Here is a 23889-nt window from a genome sequence, read left to right as displayed (position 1 = left end):
TGCCCGCCGACCCGTTGGCTGTCTCCTGAGCAGGACCAGGGTAGCCCCTTTCAGGAAGAGCCTGCTGCCTGTGACCGTGGATTTCAGATTGTAGATTTTCTGTTCTGCATGAAGGGAGCCCCACATCCAGTGTTCCTCCTGGAGAGCCGTCATCAGTGCCATTTAGAGCTAGTGCCGGGTGCTTGACATGTTGTCTCTTTACTGGTCTCTAACGTTGCACAAACCCTTCTTCCAGCAGGACGTCTATGGCCTGTACGAGCCCAGGTACAGGCCCTATGACAGTGCGGCGTCTGCCTATGCTGAGAGCTACCGCTACTCCGAGCCTGAGCGACCCAGCTCCCGAGCAAGTCACTGCTCAGACCGGCCAGCTGCCAGGTGATGGACGTTCGTGTTGCTGGCTGTGGTAGTAACTTAGTGATCTGAGGAAGACTGTATGTGTAAAGAGTTACCGACCTATTTCTTCCGTGTTTATGTTTAATCAGCATGGGCATGGCACAGGAGCACTTTGACATTGAACAGAGCCCTCCCCTGCAGCCGTGCTGTGCTGTCAGCCAGCACTAGGTCAGGCCGGACCCTTGGCAGGGTCCTCCGTCAGCCAGCCGGGCCTCTGACCGCCGAGGCGCGCACCCGACTCTGGCATTTGGCTGGCTGGGTGTTCAGGGCCTTAGACCGTGGCAGCTTTGCCCCGGCGGACGCTTCCCTACTATTCATCACAGAGGTGCTTGATTCTCTGGCCGGGGCACCTGCCCACGTCCCTTCTGCAGTGCTGCCCCCTGTGCCGGAAGGTGCCACACGCCTCTGTCCTGACGCCCTCCGATGACCAAGCACGTCTTGGTTCTGTGATGGTAGATGAGGGATTTTTTTTTTTTTTTTTATGATTTATTTGTTTATTTTAGAGCGGGAGGGCAGAGGGAGGGGAAGAGGGAGGGAGAATCTCAAGCAGACTCCCCGCTGAGCATGAGATCTCATGAGATCAAGCGCCTGAGATCGTGACCTGAGCTGAGGTCAAGAGTCAGACGCTTAACTGAGCCACAGGCGCCCCTGGAGGAGGGATTTTGAAAGACCCCTGGCTTCGTGCCTTCACCAGGTAGGAACTGAAGCAGGTCCTGGTCCTCCCACTTGGAGCCGTAGGTAGAGCAGCAGCGGGGCCACAGGGTGTGCAGCCTGTTCCCGGGGCGGCGTGCCCGCCTTCCAGAGCCTTCACCTGTCCTGGCTCGTCGTCCGGTTGGAGGAGGGACGTGTCACGGGTGTAGGTGTTGTTACAAGAGTACGCGGCTTCTTGAACTTGCAACAGAGGAGGTGTGATCGCGGGTGGAGACGTTGTGCGTGCACCGCTTTTCAGAATGTTGGGGTCCTGTTGCTGGTCCTTCGAGTTTTTGATCGCTCGTCTGGAGATGAGGCTCTGTCTCTGAGCCGTTGCCTCTTCAGCTGGTCTCTCTGTGCACTGCTGACCTGCACGTGGCCCAGCCTTCTAGGAGCTTTATGTAAGAAGGTTCCCGAGGGTTTAGTTCCTGTATAGCACCTGGAAGGGGAGGTTTGAAGTTAAGTATTCTGACTCAGGGAAAGCAATGGGCAGGTGACTTCTAGAACCCCGTAAGCACAGGGGACGGTGCAGCCAGGGCACATCTTGCCATTCCAGTTTTCTGTCGCCTCTCCCACCTGCAAGTTAACCTGGCACTTCATTCTAAAAGGCCAGAGGTGGCCCGTGCTGTTGAAAAGTCACCCAACCAGAGGCTGGGTCAGGTTGCACGGGAGTGGTTCTGTCCTCCTGCTGTCTTCACCACTCATATGTGACAGCTTGGGAGAGCAACGTCTCCTCTCTCCTGCCCTGCTTTGGTTGGGGGACGTGTGTGTGTGTGTGTGCGTGTGTGCACATGCGCGTGTTCTTGCCTGGTGTGAGTGCATCCCTGCAGGAACTGCTTGAGATGGGAACGTGTCTTTCATTTTTGTGGCTGTGTCTTTGCTGGTGGATGAACAGGCTTGGTTGGTGAGGGCAGCGAGGAGGGGGCACACTCTTGGTTCTGCACTGTGTCAGATCATCATTCTGAACACATTCGCTGCTGTGCTCAGAGTCCCCCACTCTGCAGATGGGTGGGGTCTAAGGGTTCTCCTCCAAAGCCCTGGGAAGGGCCCTTGTTCCTATAGCTGAGCCACGGGAGTGAGTGCTCCTCACAGGCCGCCTCTGTCCCAGGAGCTATGCCATCCAAGCCCCCAGGCTCAGCTGAGTGAGACATTCCTGAAGGGACATGAGAAAAGTCACGTTTTAAAAATCATACATTGTCTAAAACTTGTTATTAAGAAAGAAAAATGTTAGTAAGTTCTTCTAAGAATCTTACTGCCCCATTGGCGCCTGGATGGCTCAGTTGGTGAAGTGTCTAACTGTTGATTACAGCTCAGGTCTTGATCTCAGGGTTGTTAGATCGAACCCCACATAGTGCTCGAGGCTGGGCGTAGAGGCTGATTGAGGTTCTCTCTCTCCCTCTCCCTCTGCCCCTACCCTCTCCCCCCAGTCGCTTAGTGTGTGCTCTCTCTCTCGCTCTCTCGTTCTCGGTCACTATTGGGGGGAGTGGAAAGAATCTTACTGTCCAGAAGATCTGACAGCTGATCTTGCTAAGTTCTTGACTTGTAGCTTGGTCTGTGAGGCTGGCCTCCATCAGGCGTGCTTCAGGCTCCCCACTGGTCACATGTAAGAGGCTGGCCCCTGGGGCTGAGCCAGCCGCAGCCCGGGGCCTGGGCACATAGCATCCCGCGTCCAGAGGACACAGCACGTGGTCTGTGTAGATGGGTTTGACAGCTTAGTGCGTTTTGCTCCTGCTAAGGGTGATACCAGAACCTGTTTGAACCTTGCAGGACACTGTTGAGCACGTGGAGGACGGCCAGCTCTTTGGGCTCTGTGGCACTTAAATAGGTGCTTAAGAGATGAATTTCAAAGATTTTATTTATTTGTCGGAGAGAGAGAAAGACAAGCAGGGGGAGCAGCAGAGGGAGAAGCAGACTCCCCGCTGAGCAGGGAGCCCCATGCGGGGCTCGATCCCAGGACCCCGGGATCATGACCTGAGCCGAAGACAAACGCTTCACTGACTGAGCCGCCCAGGCATCCCAAGAGACGAATTTGAATTAGCTGTGTGGGAGGGGGGGTCCCATCATCACCTCGTCGCTGTTTCGGGATCTTCTGATGAGTGTTTTTTCACGACCAGAGCGTTTGGCTGAGTGTCTGCTGCTCTGGCAGCCGTGTGTCCGGACTGACGTGTCGTCCCAGTCTGAGAAGCGAGTAGGAGTGTTGTTTTCAACAGCGTCTTGTGTACTTGCAGGCCAGGGTACCCTGACGGTTACTACAGTTCCAAAAGTGGGTGGAGCAGCCAGAGCGACCACTATGCGGATTATTACTCCGGCCAGTACGATTACGCAGGTACGTTCAGGACCCTACACGGCCGACCACTGGCGAGGCCCGGTGCTCAGCTGTGCTCTGTGATCGTGTCTTAGGAGACTTTCCCGTTTGTTAGTCCTCATGTGTTTTTAATCCAAGGGCCAAAGTAGTTGAAAAAGAAGCTGTGCCTGGAAGAAATTATATTGCTATTTTTCATTAGGAAATTATGATTTAATTCTAGTGTTAATGTCTCTTTATCACATTAGTAGTTTCCTTTGACTTTGTAGCAAAGCGTAGTTGTGAGTAGTTGCCGAGTGGCCTTGTCCATATGTGACTACTTAAATTGATTAAATAAAACAACACCAGCTTCTGGGTCACACTGGCCACGTCTGGCTTGCCAGTGCCTCCCTTGGCCAGGGACCCCGGCTTGCACGGGGCGGATGTCCGATGTCCCCACTGCTCCAGGTGCTGCCTGCTGGTCTTGATGCGCTCCTGCTGCAGTGTGTGCGTGTCGGCGGCCCTGCAACTCCCTGCTGCCAGGTGCCAGGGAGGGTCCCGGGCCCACAGCCTCTCGGGCCTCCTGGCGCAGCCGCCCCATCGGCTGCTTCCCACGAGCCTCTCCCCCCCCCGCCAAGTTTGTACTGCCACAGATGTAAATTGTGCTCACACTTGCCAGAAATGGTACTTTTAGTTTATAATGTTAAAGTATTTTTTTTTAATTTTTTGGTTTTGGAATATTTCTTAAAACTTTCTGGGTTATGTTAGAGAGAAAACATACAAGGGAAATTTGTAGTCCTGGGATTAAGTGTTAAAAGGTCGTGACCATGAAAAAAATTTAACAAAGATGTCTTCTAGCAGGTTTTTTGTTCTTTTTAATCACGTGTGTTGAGAGAGAAGAACAGCCAGTGGCCATTGGGTATTACACATACAGGCAGGACACCGCCGGGGCCTTCTGTCTTACAGTTAACACTCTCCAAGGTCATGCTGAATTTTGGGAGGAAAGTCTGGTTCCTCTAAGAACCTGGAGGCATTCTTCAGTCCTGGGGTGGTGTGGGTTCTCCAGCGAAGGCCAGAGGAGTGTCTTCCCTTGCCTATGGTAGTAAAGCACAAACCCGCACTTACAGACCCAGGTCGCTGGGACCGGTGCCACTATGGTTCCAGATTCAGGGATCCCCGCACCTGGGACCGGAGGTATTGGTATGATGCTGAATACGACGCGTACAGGAAGGAAAGCTATGCTTATGGCGACAGGTTGGTACGGCGCCCTTTGATAAGGGCGGTTGCTTATAATCAGAGCTTTGCTCCTGCGTCTCTGCCCTCGTGTCTGTCATTTACCCGAGCTGCAGTTGTGTTTGGGATCCTGGTGAGCAGGTGACACTGGGGTCACTCACTGTCTGAAAGAGAAGGATGAACCAGACTCTCCTGGCAGTTCCCACGTGGGCTGTTGGAGGGGAACTGGCCTCAGCACAGGTGCTGGAAGTCGGCCCCTCCTCTGCTTGGGTCTGTGAGCTTAGGGCTGCTTCTCCAACTCTGCAGGCAGGGATCTGAACTGGGGCTTGGGATGTGGCGCTCTCCCGAGGGTACGCTCAGATTGGTCTTCTGAGGGTCATGACCCCGGTGGGGGGGGTGACGACGTCGGGGGGCCTCGCTGTTGTGCAGCAGAGGGCCGTCGTCCTGGAGTCACCCGCGCACACCCCCCTTTTCCTCGCCTCCGTCCCTGCTCCCACCAGGCCCGAGAGGTACGACGACCCCTGGAGGTACGACCCTCGCTTCACCGGCAGTTTTGACGACGACCCCGAGCCCCACAGGGACCCGTACGGGGAAGAGGCAGACAGGCGCAGCGTGCACAGCGAGCGCTCGGCCCAGAGCCTGCGCAGCAGTTTCAGCTCCCACTCACGTCAGGTGGGGGCCCTCTTCCCCTCCTTTCACGCGTGACCGCACACCCGAGTCCCGTCCCCCGCGTTCCCAGGAGTTGATGTTTCCTCTTTGCTTTGTGTTTCCCCAGAGTCAGGTTTACAGAAATCACGGCGTGACTGCTGCTCCCTATGAGGCCCCACACCCCCCAGGCTCCCTGCCCGGCGATTACGCCTACGGGGCCTATGGCAGCAATTTTGGCGGTGCCCAGGGCTTCCCAGAGTACGGCTACCCCGCCGAAGCTGGCTGGCCCTCCACGGAGCAAGGTGTGTGTGTGATCGGGGCCCTGTGCCCTCATAGGTACAGAGGGATGTCGAGTCACACCGCTGGGGCAGCCTCACAAGCCTGGGGTGACAGAGGGAGTGGATTTCAGCTCGGATGGGAATTGGCGATGGCCTGGCCTGGTCTCCTCTGCAGAAGGAGGACTGCTGTTAGTCACAGATCTTGTCACAGCAGCTGAGAGCTGCCCGGCCTGTCCATAGTAGCCGTGTCAGTGTGGCTCCGAGGACAGGCTCCCTGTCAGCTTCTTGGGTGTTGTGGCCGCACTGTGTTCGCCAGGGCCGGCCGCTTGGGGAAGCAGCTTCACGGGAAACTCCTCATTCCCCTTGAAAAGCTCCTGTGCGTGGACTTGTCACCTGTGCCCCGTTCTCAGCTCCTCTCGGAGGTGTTCCGTTAAATGCTTTTCCTTGGAGAAGTGCAGAGGTATGTGTCCAGTCCTGTGAAAATCTCTGCACTTCCGGCGTGCTGCCCTCATCGTCCTTGTCGGTGTCCCACGCTCGTCACTGCCAGGAGCCGGCCTGTGAAGGAGAGCTGGGGACACGGACGCTTTGGCAGGGCCTCCCAGCAGCCGGGCAGCCAGACACTGCCTCCGAGTAGCGCGTGCTCCGTGCACGGGGCTGTTTTAAAGGAGTTTTGTTTTCAGAAGAGAATAGTTCTCGTATTTAACAATTGAAACATTTTCTGACACACACCTAAGTCCTTTTTTTTGATGGGATATTTAATAACTATTACCTTGCAGTTGAAAGCTGGGCCATTGTGACCAGTCTCCCCTAGGATTCCAGCTGTAGGGGCACCTTGAACATTTGTGCTGTTGATCTGGTCCAGAAGCATTAAAAAGTGACCAGCTGATTGTTTGTTTCTCACTTTATTTGAATGTAGCTCCGTCAAGACCAACTTCTCCTGAGAAGTTCTCAGTGCCTCATGTCTGTGCCAGGTTCGGGCCTGGGGGTCAGCTCATTAAAGTGATTCCGAACCTGCCTTCGGAGGGACAGCCCACGCTGGTTGAGATTCACAGCATGGAGGTAATTGCGTGAGTAGAAGTCCTGCGTGGCAGAACTGCCCCCTGCAGAAGTGACCTTGGAAAATGTTTTTCCCCATGAATTCATAGGTTTTTTTTCTCGTGCCGGGTCGTTTCTCTCTCCTCTCAGAGGTCAGGACTTTGAGCACGCGCGTCAGGTGTCACATTAGACTTCGTTTCATCGCGTATTCATTTTGTCTTCGTTAGCGTTTCTGGTTTAGCAGGGAGGACCCTGCCTGGGTTCATCTTGTGGCTTCTGGTCACGGGTAGAGGAGCTTTGTGATCTGGGGGCAGGTGGGGTGGGGGGCCCACCGCTGGGGCCCTGGCAGGCCTCTTCTGTGCACGTATTAAAGCCCTGCCTCAGTTTGAGGGGAGACGTGGTTCCTACTGCTTAAACTAGAGTTTGAAAACCACGGTGGTAAAGCAGACAGGCCCACGCTCCGCGAGGGAGGGGCAGGCCGCCCGCAAGGATGGTGTCGGGAACTCAGCCGGTGCAGCCGGCGGACGCGGGCAGGCGTTGATGTGCGCCTGCCCCCTGCGAGCTGCGTTCTCTCTGTGCCCCGCCTGTCCCGCCTCAGACTTTGCTGCAGCACACGCCGGAGCAGGAGGAACTGCGCTCGTTCCCAGGACCGCTCGGCAAGTACGTTCCCCGTTGGAGCGCGCCACGGCGCCCGCGCGGAGGCGGCTGCTGCGCTCGGCCTCGCAGAGGCCGTTGTTGCCGTGCACTGAGTGTGTGTTCTTTTTTCAGAGATGACACCCATAAAGTGGATGTTATTAATTTTGCACAGAACAAAGCTACAAAATGTTTGCAGAACGAAAATTTAATTGACAAAGAGTCTGCAAGTCTCCTTTGGAATTTCATTGTTCTCTTGTGCAGACAGAATGGGGTAAGTTTCTTGTTGACCTCTGTCTCCACCCCCCCCCCCCCCCCCCCCCCACCGCCAGAGGACTTGGGTGGGATTTCTGTGCCAGGCTGTGTGTGGTGGTGAGCAGTGTCCCTGTCCAGGGGCTCGCTCAGGAAGAGTGTCTTAGTGGTGATTTGGGGAAGTGTAATTCAAGGGCATGTGGTTTGGGGTGAAGGGAGGTTTGGGTCCACCTTTGTCAGCCTATCAGGTCATCTGTGGTCTGTCCGTCCTGCTCCTGGCTATGTCATGAGCAGTGGCTTGTGCCCATGGGAGTTTAAGGTGCTCTTCTAAGGAGTCCTGTGTGGGCCCTCACCTGACCGGGACTGGGCCCGTCCCTGCTCCCCTGCAGTAAATTCTGCGTGTAGTGAAGCACTTTGTTCTCCTTCCTGCTCCCGCGGCCCCTGCAGACCGTGGTGGGAACAGACCTTGCAGAGCTTTTGTTACGAGACCACAAAACTGCGTGGCTTCCTGGGAAGTCACCCAACGAGGCCAACCTGATTGATTTTACTAACGAGGCTGTGGAGCAAGTGGAGGAAGAGGAGTCCGGGGAGGCCCAGCTCTCGTTTCTGACTGACAGCCAAGCAGCTAGCAGCAGTGCTCTGGAAAAGGAGACGGAGAGGTTCCGGGAGCTGCTGCTGTACGGCCGTAAGAAGGTGAGTCAGCCACGAACGCACGGGTTGCCAGGCGGACCCTGGTGTGCACGGCCCTGCTCTCGGGAGCTATGCACCTTGACTGCGACCTGGCACTGGCGGACTCGTTCCGTGAAGAGTGTCTGGGGTCCAGTGTGTCCGCTCCCAGCAGCAGAGCTGTCTTCCAAGGGTTGCCAGGGTCAAAGACCTGCCAGTGCTTGGTCACACCCTTGCTGTGTATACGTCTCAGGGACAGACCTGTGTGCAGGACGGAAGTCAGACTGTTCTCACACAGTTAGGCACGCGTTCCCTGTCTCTTCAGCGAGGCGGGTGCGGGGTGAGCGCCATGCAGCGGCCCAGCGCCAAGCCCTGCAGGGCACGGAGAGGGCATGCACTGGGGAAGCTCCCCAGGCTCGTGCAGACTGGGGGGAGGGCTGCGCCTGCGCGCTGGCGGCCAGGGTCTCAAGGGCCCGGAGTTCTTGGTACTTTGATGTCGTGATACGCTCCGAAAGTTCATATGTGGTAAACAGTCTTCACGTGGACATCTTGCAACGGATAGGAATTGTAGAATCGGTCGGGTTTGCTTACCATTTCTCTCTACCGCGACACGTCCATCTCTTTGAAGAGGCTGTCCTCTAAGTGCTGCCCCAGATGACTCTGGACACGGGGGGGCTGTGTTGAGATGGTGCTGGTGGAGGCCTCGTGTGTCGTTCTGGAACTGGGGGCGCATGCCGGTGGCATCATTCGCAGCGGCAGGGACAGTCGGAGGCGGCAGGACCGCTGCTTGCTCGTCCTTGTTGCTTCTCCGTGTGCTCGTTGCGTTCGCCCACTGCTAGCAAATAACAAAGCGACATGTGCCTTCGCAGAGCCGCTGAGCGACTTTTCAGCTAGGGTGGGTTGGGAAGAGCAGACTTCTCCTTCGTGTCAGAGCCAGGCGTGTGTATTGGCGGGCCCTGGACTCGCGTGTTCCTTCATGTGCACTCTGGCCCCCTCCCCCGCCTCCCTGCTGTGCGTCACGACACATGGGCTGTTGCTTTCATTTGTGTATGTCCCCAAAGTTGTTCCGGTAACTCAGGTAACCACTGAAATGCTTTACAGGATGCTTTAGAGTCTGCGATGAAAAACGCCTTATGGGGTCATGCTCTGTTACTTGCAAGTAAGATGGACAGCCGGACACACGCCCGTGTCATGACCAGGTGGGGAATCTTGCTGTGTAGACTGTTTCTGGCTACGTCCTGCTGCCTGGTCAGCTCTTGGAAGCACAGTGACCCACAGCCCTTGTCGAAGAAAGCTGGGGGGTGTCCTCTGCACCGTGCTGCTGTCCCACCGGCACAGGCTTGCTGGGCCCTCTTCCCTGGGCTTGTACCGTTGAGGGCTTTGTGAACATTTTATTAACTGCAGAGTTTTCTACGTTCTGTGAAACTACCATGAATTCTTTAGTCTTTATTTTCTCAATTCCTTTGTTGAAATGCTGGGCTTTGTGCACTTTGCCTGGGTCAGGCACCCAGCGGTCATCAAAGGGCCAAGATGAAACTGGACTTGTTTCTGTTTGTCTTTTAAACAGGGCGACTTAGCTTTCTCTCTTCATATCTGCCTAGGTTCGCCAACAGTCTTCCGATCAACGACCCTTTGCAGACAGTGTACCAGCTGATGTCGGGGCGGATGCCTGCTGCGTCCACGGTCAGTGTGCAGGGGCTCCCCAGGTCCCCGCGGCCCGGCTCCCTGTCCAGGCTCGCTCCTGTGAGAGCTTGCCTCCAGGGCCGCGAGGCCTGCACTTCTCTTGTTCTGGCTTCTGCGTTATGCTCTTTGAGTTCACCCGTGACGAGATGAAAGTCACGCTGTCTTCCAAGGATATGGGTTTATCTTGTTTTGCTTTTTTCTGACCTCAGTGTTGCGGAGATGAGAAGTGGGGAGATTGGAGACCACATCTTGCTATGGTTTTGTCCAACCTGAGCAGCAACGTGGATGTGGAGTCCAGGGCGATGGCCACCATGGGTGACACTCTGGGTAGGTCAGGAGCAGGTGTGAATGTGGAGGTGGGGGGCCCAGCATGCCCGGGCGTGAGAGCCGCTGTTGGGGTATGGAGGGCCACGGGGCTTTTCCCTTCGTGTGGTCTCTATGGTGTTTCGTGTCCACGTGTTGAGGTTTTTGGGAGAACTTGGAGGCACTGAGTCTTGGCCTGCTTTATGTCTCCTCAGCTTCGAAAGGTCTCCTCGATGCTGCGCATTTCTGCTACCTCATGGCCCAGGTCGGACTGGGGCTCTATACAAAGAAAACCACAAAACTTGTCTTAATTGGATCGAACCACAGGTGCGGAATGTCAAGGTCTCTGTTTTCCTTTAGAAAGGAAGTATCCCTCCATCAGCTAACCCAGAAATGGCGCACGTGCCCCCAGCAGCGGCAGCCTCCTGTCTGGATCGCGTGGTGTTGATCGCGTGGCGTGATGTGCTTCTGGTTGACTTGCCCAAAGATTAAAATTACTTCTTTCCTCAATAGTTTGCCGTTTTTAAAGTTTGCCACCAACGAAGCTATTCAGAGGACGGAAGCCTACGAATATGCCCGGTCTCTCGGGGCACAGACCTGCTCCTTCCCCAGTTTCCAGGTAAGCTGGAGCCACGCCGGTCCGTGGTGTTGACGAGCAGGTGGTCAGTGCCGGCCAGTCTTTGGTAGTTGAGGCCTTCCGAGCTCTTACACAAAAAGTGATAGTGTTTTTGGAAATCTTAGGGTGACAGCTGATCTGTAATGCTTGAGCCCTGTTGAGGACTTCCTTTGCATTTAAAATGTTTCTTGAGTATTTGGTTTCCAGTACTTTCTGTCCGTGGTTTTTGGTGTCGTGGGGAGAGCGTTATCTGACCCGGGGGCGTGTGGGTGTAAACATTGTGTAGTGAAGCGTTAGTGGGGACGGCCGTCTTGCCATGCTGGCTGGCCTGGGTGCTCGCAGTGACGGGCCCCGCCTGACCAGCCTAGGAAGTGTGCTGACGAGGAAAAGTGCGTTTGTAAGAAGCTTAGTCGCAGCCTTCATCTGAAAGCCTTCGGGAACGGGAGTCAGTGCCGTTGGGTGGCCTCGGGGGGCTGTCGGGTGAGGTGGGGGCTGGGGAGGCGCGTCGGGACGACTGCTGCGCCCCCTCGCCCCAGGTGTTCAAGTTCATCTACTCCTGCCGCCTGGCCGAGATGGGGCTGGCCACGCAGGCGTTTCACTACTGCGAGGTGATTGCCAAGAGCATCTTGCTGCAGCCCCACAAGTACTCGCCCGTGCTCATCAGCCAGCTGGTGCAGGTAACGTCTTCTCAAACGTCCTTCTGAGGCGTTTGCCCCGTGGGCGCGTCAGGATCACGGGACTCGGGGACTGCGCTGTGACCATGCAGACGCCCGGGACTTCCTTCTTGAACAGCTTGAGGGATTCAGGTGTTCCTGGCCGGGTGTCGGATGTCCTACGTGTTAGCTTAGGAAGTTTTCAGAGACCTCACCCCGCTGCAGAGGGTGGGCCGTAAGCTTTGAAGGAAGAAGGACCCCGTCTCCAGGAAACTCGCTGTGGGGCAGCTGAACCCAGCGGCGAACGTCGTGAGCTTCTGGAGTCCAGCAGCCCGGGTTGGGGTCCTGGCTGCTCCAGGGCCAGCGCCGGTTTCTAGCTCTGTAGAGCAGACGCTGTGTGAGCATCCGCAGGGGGAGGGGAGGTGCGAGCGGGACGGGGCTGGCTGGCGCCCCGTGCACGGGGATGCCGGCGTTCCCCTCCCCCCGGAGCGCCGTTCTGGGACATGCGCTCGCGTGGTCCCCGAGCAAGTGTCCTGTGGGACGTTGTGGGTGTCTGTGATAATAGAACAACCAGCGAGTCCTCTTTCTGCGGCGTCAGTAGCTGTGCACACAAGGCCACCTGGTTGCATCGTACCCTGTCCCGCACTGTCCCCGCCTCCCACCGCCCATCAGAGTGTGTGAGGTTCTGGGTGCATTCAACATTCTGATCAGGAAAGCTGAGTCCGTGTAGTTGATGACAAGGGCAGCAAAGTCCACTCCGGAGGGTCTGGGTGCTGGCAGCCTCTGTGCACATGGGCTGCAGGGCTTGCTGGAGAGAATTCTAGGTCTCAGGCTCCCTTTCCGATGACTCGGCAGTGCGTGCGAGGTTCAGGGCAGGTCACCACACGCTTCAGAAATCCTAGGTGGTGGAAACTCTCACGGACCCTGAAGGTCCTTTTTGTATCGCGTGATGGTGGGTTTCGAAAACACGGTCTTCCTCGTCACGCCCGCTAGTAACAGGGCCCTTTCCTCCCTGTGTGTGTCCAGATCGCGTCCCAGCTGCGCCTCTTCGACCCGCAGCTGAGAGAGAAGCCGGAGGAGGAGGCCTTTGTGGAGCCCGCCTGGTTGGTCCGGCTGCAGAGTGTGGACAAGCAGGTCAAGGTGTGAAGTGCTCGCTCGGTCTCGGGACAGGATGTTAGAGACGCTGATAAGTGTGGTTCACACCTCCGTTGTTTCACACCAAACGTTAGGTGTGAATAGTAGGATTCGAGGGGTGCGCACGTTTGTTAGAGCGCCCGCACTCCCAGGAGAGGGGAGGCGGGTCGGCGGGCCTGAGCGGCGCAGTGCTGGGCTGTCGGAAAAGCCTGCCGTGTCTCTCCCTCAGGAGGGCGCCACGGCGTGGAGTCAGGACGGGACCTTCCCCCAGCGCTGTCCCAGCACCCCGAGCTCAGAGGCGGGGCAGTATGACGGGCCAGCACTCTCCCAGCCGGGGGGCCCGGGCACCGGCAATCCGCTGCTGGCACCACCTGTGCCCAGCACTGAGCACTTTGGCCAGGGGGTGCGGCTGCTGCCTTCAGGTGAGCCCCGTGCCGCTGCAGAAACTGCGGGCCTCCCCACGCCTCCCTCGCGGCCACTGCTTCCAAACGTGGCACATTGCCGCTTTGCCCGCAGGAGAGTGGAGGGCACGTGTCTTGCCAGCATGTCAGCCCTCTCTCTCCCCATGCTTGCTCCCTTGTTTTGTCTCGTGGCCTTCAACATCCATCTGGGTGGGTGGCCTGCTGAGCCCGGGGAGGGGGGTGGTGGCGAGGGCTCCGTGAACACCGCAGTCTCTTTCAGGCAGCGGCTCCCCAGTTGTGTTGGGGTTTTGCTGGGGGTTCTGGCTCCGGGCCCCACGTGACATTATTTAATGATGTCCTTCCCTTGTCCCTAAAAAGCGTGTGTTCTCCTTTTCCCCAAACCACTGATGCCCTGGCGCTGTCAGCACTTTCTGCTCTGATGATTGATTCTCTTAACCCGTAACGAAAGAAATGTGGCCTTGCAAAAAGCCATGTGATGAATGGTTGAGCGACTGCCGGTTAGCTTCTTCAGGTGCCCGGAGCTCGCACCAGTACCTCAGGCTTCTGTTCTCCGCTCTCTTGGTGCAGCTCCGCCGACGCTCCCCGACAGCCATCTGGCCCTGCCCGCCAGGGTGCCCCTGTTCCCGGTGCCCTCGCCCCCGGGCCCTGTTGAGCTGGGGCCTGGCTGTGGACCCTCGGGGGCTGCCCTTAGCTTTCCAGAGCCCTCTGGGCCTGACCCCGTGGCTCCGTACACGGCGCCTGGCCTGCCACCTGGCGCACCACCTCTGCAAGAAAGTGAGCATGCGCCCCAGGAGGCCCGGAGCCAGGACCCAGGTAGGCCTGCTGCGGTGCCGTCCTGAGAGCAGAGCTCTCGGGTTTGGCGTTTCTGTTTGTCAGTGTATACTAAGGGTTCTGGAAGCCGTAGGCTGAAGGGCTCATTGACGTCAGTGCTTTCTTCTGGGACTCGGCCGCGTGTTGGCGTGCAGAGCGCGAGTGCATGTCCGGGTGGCGGGCTGGCCTTGAGGTGCGCCCAGGCCGGAGCCTGCTCCGCAGTCCCATGGGGGCCTCTCATGCCTGCTGTGGGCCTTCCTGGCTCTGTGCCCTTGAGCAAAGCAAAACGTACACCCGGCTTTCAAAAAGAAGCGATTTCGAGAACATTTCCGGTCTGGGACTCTGAGCACTGTGGTGGGAGGCCATGGCCCAGTGAGAAGCTGTGCTGTGTGGCGAGCGTGTCACGTCAGCTCTTGTCCTGTGTCAGCGACACAGAGACCACAGTGGCCCTCTCTTCTGTTGACAGGGGTGATGCCACCGGAGGTGCTTGTTAGAAACTCGCTTCTGGAGCTGAGAGAAGAGGGTCTTGGCGGAAAATTGGCTGATCTGGTACTCTCCCACTCCCCCCCCCCCCCCCCCCCCCCGCCCCAAGCTCTTTGTTGTACATAAGTTGTGTTGATTGGGAGCCCAAACTTGTCGTTGTCCAGCTGTAATGGAATAGCGAAAGCCACGGAATTGTCCTTTAAGCTGCTCCTACCGCAGGGAGCGCTCGGGAGGCGGGGCGAGCGCGTGCGGAGGGAAGGCCGGTGGGGGCTGCAGGGAGGGGGGGGCGGCTCGCTTAGCAGCGCACAGACTGTCCCTTTAGGGAGGCTGACTTCCCCAAAGCGGAGAGGCTTCCCCTGTCCTGCACCCCCCTCTCTCTGCCGTAGGATCCCTGAACCTCACTGCTGGTCTGGAAATCCTCATGGCGTCTCTCAGACGTGTTTGGTAGAAAGAGCACATCTGCTGCTCTGCTCCCGGCGGGGAGGGACGCGTGCTTTTCTGCGCAATGTGTCCCGCGGCCTTCTTTACACAGACCCGGCCTTCGTGGGCATGCCGTCCGAGGCGCTTGCTGCAGCTCAGACTTCGTTAGGGCTCTACCATGGAAATACTTCATTTTCATGTAAAATAGGAGTTTACGGAAAACGGAGTCTTCACTCGGAAATAAGCATTTTGAAAAATGCTTTTGAAAAAAAAGCAAGTCTGTGTTTTAAGATGTCCCCTCCCCCTCCGTGTCCAGCGTCATGAGTGCACACCCCTTCTTCCAGCCCAGTCGTGCCCAGTGGACTCCAGCGTCCCCGTTTGGAGTCCTGCCGTGCACCTTGATACGGTTGCTTGTGAGAGCAGGCTGGAGGCAGGGGCAGCTGTCCGCCACCCCCTCCTCACTCTGCTCTCAGCACTCGCTGATGTTTTAAAGGCTTCTGGGGAGGTGCCCTAGGTGAGCCTGCCCCCGTGTTGCCTTGGGACAGGGCTCCTCCATGATGTCACAGGACTCCGAGGTCCCCCCGGGGTGGGAGTGTGCCGGCTCCGGTGCTCTGCAGCCACCGACGTCCACGCCCGAAGTGAAGAGACCTGCGCCAGCAGCCAGGAAAGAGGCCAAGGAGCCCAAGAAGGTGACACACGGCCCAGCTCCAGCAGGGTGGGGGCCTGGGGCCCGGGGAAGGGGCGCAGCTCCCACGGACAGCTTTCCTCTTACACTGGCGGCGGGACACAGGCATTCAGCTGTGCTGAGCATCCGGCGAGGTGCTGGAAGCTCCATGAGCGTCTCTGTGTCCGTGTCCCCATATAACCGCCGGCCAGAGCACAGTGGGAGCGGAACCAGGAGGCCCGTGTTTCCATGACCTGTCCCAGAACTTCCTATGAAGGAGGTTAATCTTTAAAAATCATGTGTCGTAGTGTCTGTTGTGTGTAGATGCTACCATTTTATATATCCTTTCTCCCGGTTGAACAGACATTGGCTTTTTTTTCAGTTTGGAGTCATTATGTAAAAGCCATATGAGCATTCTTATCCGTCATTTGTTGGCGAAAGCACTCGTTTCTCTTGGGTCGTGCCTGGGGCCCAGGACAGCTGTGTGTCCAGCACGGGAAGGTGCCACGAGGCAGTTTTCCTGGACGGTTGTGCCAGGTGACCTTCCCCCAGCAGAGTCAGAGAGGCCCGGTCATTCCTCGTCACCGGCCTAGCGGTCCTTGTCCCCGCACGCACAGGGCGGCTGGATTTCACCACGGCAGCCTCTCGGCGGGGGTTTGTAGCGCTTCCTGGTGCTTTCGCTTTGCTTCCCTGACAAGCGAGGGCGAGGGCGCCAAGCACGTTTTTCATGTGCCTATTACCACCTGTGTGTTTCCCTGTGTGGTGCTGGCTTGTGTCTTCTCCCACTTGAATATCATGGCCACAAGTCCTCTGTGAGATGTGTGCTTCACCTGTGTCTTCCCCCAGTCTGCAGACGGCGTTTTTATTCCCTTAACGTTAGCTTACGCAGGATATGTTCTTAATTTTCATACAGGTCAGTGTATCGAGTTTTATTTAACCGGTAGCATTTTTCTTTTTCTTTTTTTCCTTTTTTTTTTTTTTTGGTAAGATTTTATTTATTTATTTGGCAGAGAGAGAGAGAGGAGGAAAGCACAAGCAGGGGGGCAGGAGAGGGAGATGCAGGCTCCAGCCGAGCAGAGAGCCCGACGTGGGGCTCAATCCCAGAACCGGCTCTGGGATCGTGACCTGAGCTGAAGGCAGACACCTAACCTACTGAGCCACCCAGGCGCCCGTGTCTTTTCTTTTTTAAAGATTTATCCATTCATTTTAGAGAGCAAGTGTGGGAGGGGAGGGGCGCAGAGGGAAAGGGACACCCAAGCAGATTTCCCCACAGAGCCTGATGTGGGGCTCAATCCCATGACCCTGAGATCACAGCCTGAGCCGAAACCAAGAGTCAGAGACTCAAGTGACTGAGCTGCCCGGCACCCCTTACTAGCACCGTAAGGAAACACATTTAATTCAGAGTGTGCGTGAGCCTGAGCTGGGATAGGACACTGGCCAGGCACGAGCGTGCGGACCCCTGCTGCCCTCCTCTGTGGAGCTCGAGCGGCGGGTTTGAGAGCGCATGAACCCCGCTGCTTCCATGTTTGTGTTTTAGTCGAAGTAAACGTCCCTAACCCCTAAATTCTCCCAGCATAGGACACGGGCGGGGGACCGTGGGGGTGCCCACGAGGACATTCCCAGTCTGCTTGCCACTGCTCAGTCCGGGAGAATGCCAGAGGCTGCCATTCTTTTGGCATTTAGACAGGAAAACCTCCAAAAGGCACACTGTTCAGATGTTTTAATTGTGGTAAAATACACATAACATGAAATTTACCATTTTAGCCATTTTTAAGGGTACAGTTCTGTGACGTTAGACACACGCACCCGTGCAGCCATGCCCTCTGCCCGTTTCTGGGGCTTGTCTTCTCAGACTGGACCTTGGTCCCCGTTGTTCACCGTCCCCTCCCCCTCCCGGGTTTGTGGGTCTGACCTCTGGGGCCTCCTGGGAGTGAATCCTCAGGGTTTGTCCTTCTGTGCTGGGCTCAGTTCACCCGGCACCATGTCCTCAAGGTGCTTCTGATGGTTTTTACCTTTAGAGTGGCGAGTCCTGGTTCTCTCGTTGGCTCCCTGGGAAGAAAAGGACAGAAGCTCATTTGCCAGACGACAAGAACAAATCGGTGAGTGTCGCAGAGCACGGCCCCGAGGGACGTGCGGGTCCCTGTGCACGATGGTCACTGGCGCAGGCATGCACAGCGTGGCTCCGCTGCCGAGCGGGCGGGGGGCGCGTCTCCTGGAGGCCACGGTGTCAGGAGGAAGCAGGCGCTGCTTTGGCTCAGCTGTGTCTCCTGACGCCTTCCGTCATTTTTCACCACGGTTGCAGATCGTCTGGGATGAGAAGAAGAACCGATGGGTGGACGTGAATGAGCCAGAGGAGGAGGTAAGTGAGAATTGCTCGCGTCCGCCTCACTGGCCCCGGCTCCCCGTGCCGTCCCCGCGGCTTTGGGTCCGCAGGCGGGTGTCTGAGCCGGCTTTCCCTCCACAGAAGAAGGCTCCGCCCCCACCACCAACCTCGCTCCCCAAGTCTCCACTCACTGTGCCCTCCGGTCCTGGAGGGCCCCCGAGGGCTTCTGTGAACATGTTTTCTAGGAAAGCAGGTAACAGTCAAACCAGAGATTAGAGCTGGTTTGAGAACTTGCTTGTGCTCCAGGGGTACCAGAGCTTGGGGACTGTAAGCGTAGGTCAGATGGCAGTCCGTCTGTCTGCAGAGGCGATCCTTGTTTTCCGCGGGTGAGTCCGCAGGGAGAGCTCCCCCTCTCTAGAGCACGAGAGCCCTGCTCAGCCGCGCGCCCCGAGCAGCACAGCACTGGTAGCAGGCACCTCCCGCGGGCGGCCGCTGGGCTGCGCTGTGCGAGAGCTGCGTCCCCGCCGTCCGCGTGCTCTGCTCGGGGAAGGGGGGGCGGGGTCGTATGGCGCACTGACCTGAACCTGCCGCTTCTCCCGGCGCAGCTGGAGCCAGAGCACGCTACGTGGATGTTTTCAACCCGGGGGGGCCCCAGCGGAGTGAGCCAGCTCTTGCTCCAGCAGAGTTCTTTGCTCCTCTTGCCCCGCTCCCGATTCCTGCTCACTTGTTTGGACCAAACACAGGTAGGCAGTACGTGACCTCCTGACCTCTGGCCCCTTTCCAGAGAGCCTCTGGCTTTAATCTCCCTTTAAGAAGAGTGACCCGGCCGATGTGCAGAGAGCCGGGGCTCATCTGCTTGTTCACGACTCCTTTCCCTGTCCCCCACGAACGGGACGGTGGGAAATGAAAGGCCAGCAGTGTTTTGGATGGAATGACAGCTTCCCGCACCGTCTCCTTCACAGGCGCAGAGGAAGCCCCGCCTGCAGAGGGGGCTGGCAGGGAAGGGCAGGCGCCCATGGGGGGTCCGGCCAACCCAGAGCCGGCCTCGGAGCCCCAGGTGAGTGGGGCCACAGGACAGGCAGGAGGGCGGTGAGGGTTTGCCCGGCACCCCACCCGGGAAAGGCGGCCCTGACCTTTGCGTCAGGCCCGTTGTGCACCCAGAGGCCGAGCCCGTGTCTGTCAGAAGTCTCTCCCCGAACAGACTCCCTCTGGAGATGCGGAGTGCGTGCAGGGTACACATGCGTGTGGCGTGGTAACTGTCTCCCTGAAGTCATAGTCGGGAGCAGGTGGTCTTTAACTTCTGTAATTTGCACGTGAACTGGGCTCACTGAGAGTACGGTGTCTGAGGTGGGCAGTGTGCATTGCGCCCTGGTTCCCCGGTTAATGGCTGCCTAGCATTGAAGGGGTCACGTAACTCCTCAGAGCCTGTTTCCTGCTCTGAAGTGGGATGACGAGGCCATCGTGGGGCTCAGGGTCTGTGTCCCCAGAGATGGGCCGTCCGTCGGCGGTGGAGCCCATGGGCCCTGCAGCTGTCTGGACGGATGCCTTCCGCGCAGTGGAGCGTCTCAGGGCCGGGTGGGGGGGTCCTGCGTCGCTCCGCCCGGCGTGGAGGGCTGGCGTGGAGGGCTGCATGTCGTCTTCTCCGCAGGCGTTCAGCTCGGCGGCGGCGTTCCCTGGCCCTGAGCTCCCACACACCCGCGAGGACGGCTCCCAGGGCGGAGAGGTAAGGCGCTCAGGCCAGAGAGGACCTGCCCCAAGGCTGGGCCCGGCACTTCATTCCTGCTGTTGTCCAAGTGGCTTCTTTTAAAAGCGAGTGTTGACGAGTCAGAAAAGGCAGTTGAGCAGCTTTTTAGAAGCTGCCAGGTGTCGTGTTCGCACGACAGACAGTCCCATTGGTCCGTGCGGAGTTGCCAGGGAGCCCCGCGTGGAGCAGCAGGGCTGGTGCGCACACGCCCTAGGCTCCGCTCAGCACGGCAGGGCCGCCGAAGGCCCCCAGCTGGTGGTGTTTTCTTCATAAAAACTGTCCATGAAAGTAGGCGTTTTAAGCTAACTCTGGCTTTTCTCCGTTTGGACTGTACTGATTCTAAGGGCGTCACGACGCTCTGGGGTCAGACGGCTCGGAGCAGCAGCATGCATGCTGACCTTCTCCTTGTCTGTGTTGTGTGTGTTCTTGCTGTTTTGTAGCTGTCACGCTGTAGTTCAATGAGTTCATTATCACGCGAAGTAAGCCAGCATTTTTATCAGGTACCTGTGGCTGGCGGCTCTCACCGAACACGAGTTGAACTGGGTCGCCTTTGTGTTCCCTCTGAGAGCGCTGTGCTGGCTGGCCGTCGTGCCCGTCACTCACGCGGCCCACTGCCTCCCCGTCCACCGCACGCCAGAGGATGCAGTGTTCCTTTCTCCCAGGGTCCTCGGGGGGTCGGGAGCCGTCCACATGCACTGACGAGCTCGTGGACCCCAAAAGGTTCCTAGTGAATGAACGCAGTTTGTAATTGTGTTCTTTCCGGATTGGTTTGTCCACACGGCGGCCTTGGGCGTAGCCTCACCGTGTGTGAGTGGGTTTCAGAAGCCCGCCAGGGGCAGGAGGGACTTGTGTTCTCTGACCGAGCGCGAGACGGCGTCTCGTGGGCCCGGCAGAGAGCGGCGGGAAGCTGTCCTTTGGCCAGTCTGGGCGGGAGAAAAAGGAATGCGTCATCTTTTATGTGTATCGTGGAGCAGCGTTTCCGTTGGCTCAGTAGAAAGCTTTACGTGACCTTTTTATTTGCGTACTAAAACGCTGGATGTTGTAGCTGGATACTGGAGGTCTGAAGTAATCAAAAATCGTCTACTAACTGCTTCAAGTCGACGCTAACGGGCCGTCTTGGTGCCGTGCACTCCGTGTTCCTGCATGCTCTGGTTTTAAGGCATTTCTCTGCATGCTGCTTTATGTCTTCCCATTTTCCTGTGAACCTTGGTGTAATTAAATCCAGTGTTGCGAGAAGTGTCTCCCGGCTGCTTCCGTGGCTTACTTAGAAGCGCTGTAAACGGTTACTGGAGACCAGTGTCTGTTCACAAAGGGAGCAAAGCCCTGGGATGGTGCTGTGTTGACATGCGCTCTCTGTGGTTCCCAGGCTCCCAGCGACCACCCCCCTGCAGGGGGCGCCCCCGGGGCAGCCGTGCCCTTCTACAGCCCCGCTCAGTTCACACAGGTCAGTGCCCTCCTGTCCCACAGCCCGCGCCCCCACGCACCGCGCCTGGTGACCTTTCCCCCTCCTCTGCTCTTCCCCGCCCACCCCCACCCCCAGCTCCGGGCGTAACCCAGCCAGGACTCCTAGCTTTCCTGCTGACACACTGCGCTGTCTGACTCCTACGTGCTGGCCTTGGCCACCCCTCACCTGCCATCCCATGTCCGGCAGTTGGGGAATGTTCTTGAATGTTCCCTCGTGTTTCTCTCCCTCTGCCTTCTCTCTTCTCCATTCCCAGTTCTTGTCCGTAGCGTACAGACTGGCTGCCTGTTTGGGAGGGTGGGGGAGGGGACAGGGCGTCGTCCTGGCATTCAGGATGTAAACTCTCACCTGAGCCCGGGTGTCCTGGTGCAGCCCCTGTCCTCACTGCCTGGGTGGCCGGGCCCGCTCCCTCTGCACCCGGCTCTTGGCTCCCCCACCGCCCCGACCTCAGGGGTGCCATGTTCCACCCAAGTTACAGTCTGGCCGCCGCACACCTGTTTTTCTACTCTGACATGTGGTTATTTTCTGTCCTGTTACTTCCGTCTTGTGGTCTGTGCTTTACTCTGATGTTCCCTGCAGCTGGGGTTTGCGGGGAGCACAGGTAAACGCCTGCGTGCTGCCGTGGGCTCTCCCGGGCGGCCGCTGCTGTCCGCCTCCCCTCACCACCGGACAAAACTGCAGACACTTTTAAAGAGACCACCTGATTGGTCCTGACCTAGTCAGGTACCAGGGGCTGCTGTGGGTCGGTGTAAACGGTCCTGCACACCCGAGTGTCGCGGGTGTTCCCGGGATGCCACCGGCCTCAGAGGCTGGATGCGTGGAAGTCAGCGCTCTTCCTTGTCTTTCCAGGCCTCGGCCCCCTCGGGAGGCTCCAGGATGGGGAGGATTGGCCAGAGAAAATACCCGGCGTTGAGCTAGAAGAGTCCCCGTCCCAGGGTAGCGTCTGGAACCCTGACGTCATTGTTACGCTCCACCAAGAACTCGGACGGATCGCCGGCAACGTCCCCGTGTCCTGAACGGGCACAGCAGTGATTCCACGTGATTGTACTCGCTCCTCTGCCGCGGCCCCTGAAGGGTGGCTGGGGTCAGGTGCACGGCGCCTGTAAGACGCGGGCCAGGATGGGGAGCTCTTGGCTCCTTCGCTCACCTAACAGCGATTTAAGGGTAAAAGTCTCAGTCGTGGAAGAGCGTTGTGCTTGGTGAGGCTGGAGGCATCTTTGCTGCAGGAAAGACTTGGCTCTTGAGGAACCCAGGTGTCTCTGCAAACCTAACCGTGCTTCATTCCCCCCCCCAAAGGGTTCCTTTAAAACGCTGTGTGGAGAGCGAGCCTTGGGCCCAGAAGAGCCCCACCGCCTGCTTGGCGGCCGTGGGAGAGAGCCCTGGGAGGTCCTTTCTGCATCAAAGTCCCCAAGGAACTGTGGACTCGGTTTAGCAAGAATTAGCTTTTGAGAGAGGCCCCATGTCACTGAGGTGCATCTCGCCGGTAGCAAAGACATTTCCAGCTGCTGCTTTTGTGTCCCACACAACCCAGGCGCCTGGCTTGGCCGGTCCACGAGGGGTGGCCCTGCCTCCCACAGCTACATCCCACACGGGGCGTCCACATGTCCCATTAATCCGCCAGTACTAAAACTGTCACTGTAATGAATTGGATTTGGGTTTTTTCAGTATGTGAACGCCTTGTCAGACCGTGAGGGGCTGCCACGGCCTTTGCGTGACCATCACCCTTGTGCTCCGCCATGACTGGTCTTCGCGGCGCCATCCAGTTGCCTTGCTTTCTCTCGCCTGGTTGGCGTCCTCTCAGGGGTTGGTGACATCTTGAAGAGAGGGGCGGAAAAGACTTTCTGGACACGCGCCCTGAGTCTGAGGCTCCGTCTCTGGTTTTCCCGCACCCGATCTTCCGCGGGTCGTGTGCTGACTGCGGGCCACGTGAAACCACAAAGGGAGAGCCCTCCCCCTGGACTCGAGCTTTACGGCTTCATCGACTGTTCTTAAAATTATTCACATTCTTGTTAGGTCTGAAGAGACTGCAGAAAAGATTTAAATATTTATAAGAATCATTAGAAAATAATTCCTGTAGGTTCTGCTGGGGACGTAGTTTGCTTGGTGTTTTAAGTCGAAGTGCACAAGTGGCATAAATGTGCAATTCGCGCAGGCCTCCTGTTTCCCTGGGGCCCCGGGTCATCTAGGAAGGGCCACGGAAGGTTTTCCCGTGGGGTCACCCACGTGCACGTCTGGGTGCATTTGTTCCTGTCACTTTGAGGGAGGCTGGGGCTGGTTGACGGGGCAGCAGCCTCTCCTGTCCCTTGGTCCACGCCCAGCGGGGGTCCTGGGACCCCAGACCCTCCTGGCGCCCCCCGGCTTCCTCCGCCTGGCCTGCCCACCGTTGCCTGCGCCGACTGCCAGCGACTTTTGATTCAACAAGCTCCCTCCCAGGCCAGGCGGGAGCTGCTATTTTTCCTAAATGCAAATTGTTACACTGCAAATTGGTAAATAAAGTATTTTGCGCTCGCAAGCGCTGTCATCTGTTGGTCACCGTGGGTGGTGGGGTGGGGACAAGGCCCCTGCCTGTGGGCACGGGCAGGAGGGGCTTCTCCATGTTGGGCGCGGGTGGGTCAGCTGGGGAACCTCCACCCCCACCCCACCCGCCGCCGTGGCAGCAAGTGAGGTGCGTCCCTTGGGCGGGCCAGGCCTGGCCCGCTGTGCGCACCCCGCCTTGCGGAGCCTGGGAAGCCGCGGGGGAGGGGGAGGGGGTTCCTCCGCGCTCCCGGGCGCGCTGAGTCCTCCGGCCGCCAGGGGCCGCTGCGGGGACCAAGCCCGGGACGCCCGGGACTCCCGTTGCCGGGGAGCGGCCGCCGGGCCCGCAGGGCCGGGGAGCGGGCGGCGCAGAGAGGTGGGCGCAGGGCGACCTTTGGGCAGGGGCGCGGGTCCGGGACGTGGGGTGACCCCTGGGCGGGGGTGCGGGGCGACCTCCGGTTGGAGGCGCGCGTCTGGGGTGCAGGGTGACCCCAGGGCAGGGACGCGGGTCCGAGGCGCCGGGCGACCCTGGGCGGGGGCGGGGACGCG

At 58.1% G+C, this 23889-nt stretch overlaps 2 protein-coding genes across 13 annotated transcripts in view; both read left to right on the top strand.

The window, feature by feature from the left end:
* The window catches only part of SEC16A (SEC16 homolog A, endoplasmic reticulum export factor), a 32704-nt gene extending 9366 nt beyond the window's left edge, over nucleotides 1-23338 (top strand). For 5 of the 9 annotated variants that reach the window (XM_034664834.1, XM_034664839.1, XM_034664833.1 and 2 more), the window contains 29 exons: nucleotides 236-375; nucleotides 3312-3409; nucleotides 4492-4618; nucleotides 5098-5269; nucleotides 5373-5547; nucleotides 6440-6582; nucleotides 7157-7218; nucleotides 7327-7465; nucleotides 7891-8136; nucleotides 9211-9308; nucleotides 9711-9792; nucleotides 10002-10119; nucleotides 10311-10422; nucleotides 10609-10714; nucleotides 11248-11388; nucleotides 12391-12504; nucleotides 12728-12920; nucleotides 13488-13733; nucleotides 14197-14279; nucleotides 15179-15322; nucleotides 17316-17396; nucleotides 17600-17656; nucleotides 17762-17873; nucleotides 18226-18363; nucleotides 18583-18677; nucleotides 19269-19343; nucleotides 19805-19864; nucleotides 20731-20808; nucleotides 21676-23338. In XM_034664834.1, coding sequence (XP_034520725.1) covers nucleotides 236-375; nucleotides 3312-3409; nucleotides 4492-4618; nucleotides 5098-5269; nucleotides 5373-5547; nucleotides 6440-6582; nucleotides 7157-7218; nucleotides 7327-7465; nucleotides 7891-8136; nucleotides 9211-9308; nucleotides 9711-9792; nucleotides 10002-10119; nucleotides 10311-10422; nucleotides 10609-10714; nucleotides 11248-11388; nucleotides 12391-12504; nucleotides 12728-12920; nucleotides 13488-13733; nucleotides 14197-14279; nucleotides 15179-15322; nucleotides 17316-17396; nucleotides 17600-17656; nucleotides 17762-17873; nucleotides 18226-18363; nucleotides 18583-18677; nucleotides 19269-19343; nucleotides 19805-19864; nucleotides 20731-20808; nucleotides 21676-21744 — 3504 coding nt within the window. In that variant the 3' untranslated portion in view covers nucleotides 21745-23338. The remainder of the gene's footprint in view (nucleotides 1-235; nucleotides 376-3311; nucleotides 3410-4491; nucleotides 4619-5097; nucleotides 5270-5372; nucleotides 5548-6439; nucleotides 6583-7156; nucleotides 7219-7326; nucleotides 7466-7890; nucleotides 8137-9210; nucleotides 9309-9710; nucleotides 9793-10001; nucleotides 10120-10310; nucleotides 10423-10608; nucleotides 10715-11247; nucleotides 11389-12390; nucleotides 12505-12727; nucleotides 12921-13487; nucleotides 13734-14196; nucleotides 14280-15178; nucleotides 15323-17315; nucleotides 17397-17599; nucleotides 17657-17761; nucleotides 17874-18225; nucleotides 18364-18582; nucleotides 18678-19268; nucleotides 19344-19804; nucleotides 19865-20730; nucleotides 20809-21675) is intronic. The other 4 variants (XM_034664836.1, XM_034664841.1, XM_034664838.1 and 1 more) reach the window with 4 other exon arrangements.
* Nucleotides 23339-23628: 290 nt separating this feature from the next.
* Nucleotides 23629-23889, top strand: part of INPP5E (inositol polyphosphate-5-phosphatase E) — a 12582-nt gene continuing 12321 nt past the window's right edge. For 3 of the 4 annotated variants that reach the window (XR_004626643.1, XM_034664821.1, XM_034664819.1), the window contains exon 1: nucleotides 23629-23716. The gene's annotated coding sequence lies outside the window, so the exon portion shown is untranslated. The remainder of the gene's footprint in view (nucleotides 23717-23889) is intronic. The other variant, XM_034664820.1, reaches the window with a different exon arrangement.

This window comes from Ailuropoda melanoleuca, chromosome 7, assembly GCF_002007445.2.
Source record: "Ailuropoda melanoleuca isolate Jingjing chromosome 7, ASM200744v2, whole genome shotgun sequence".
In the NCBI taxonomy this organism is placed as follows: domain Eukaryota; kingdom Metazoa; phylum Chordata; class Mammalia; order Carnivora; family Ursidae; genus Ailuropoda; species Ailuropoda melanoleuca.
This window is presented reverse-complemented; position numbering and strand designations above follow the sequence as displayed.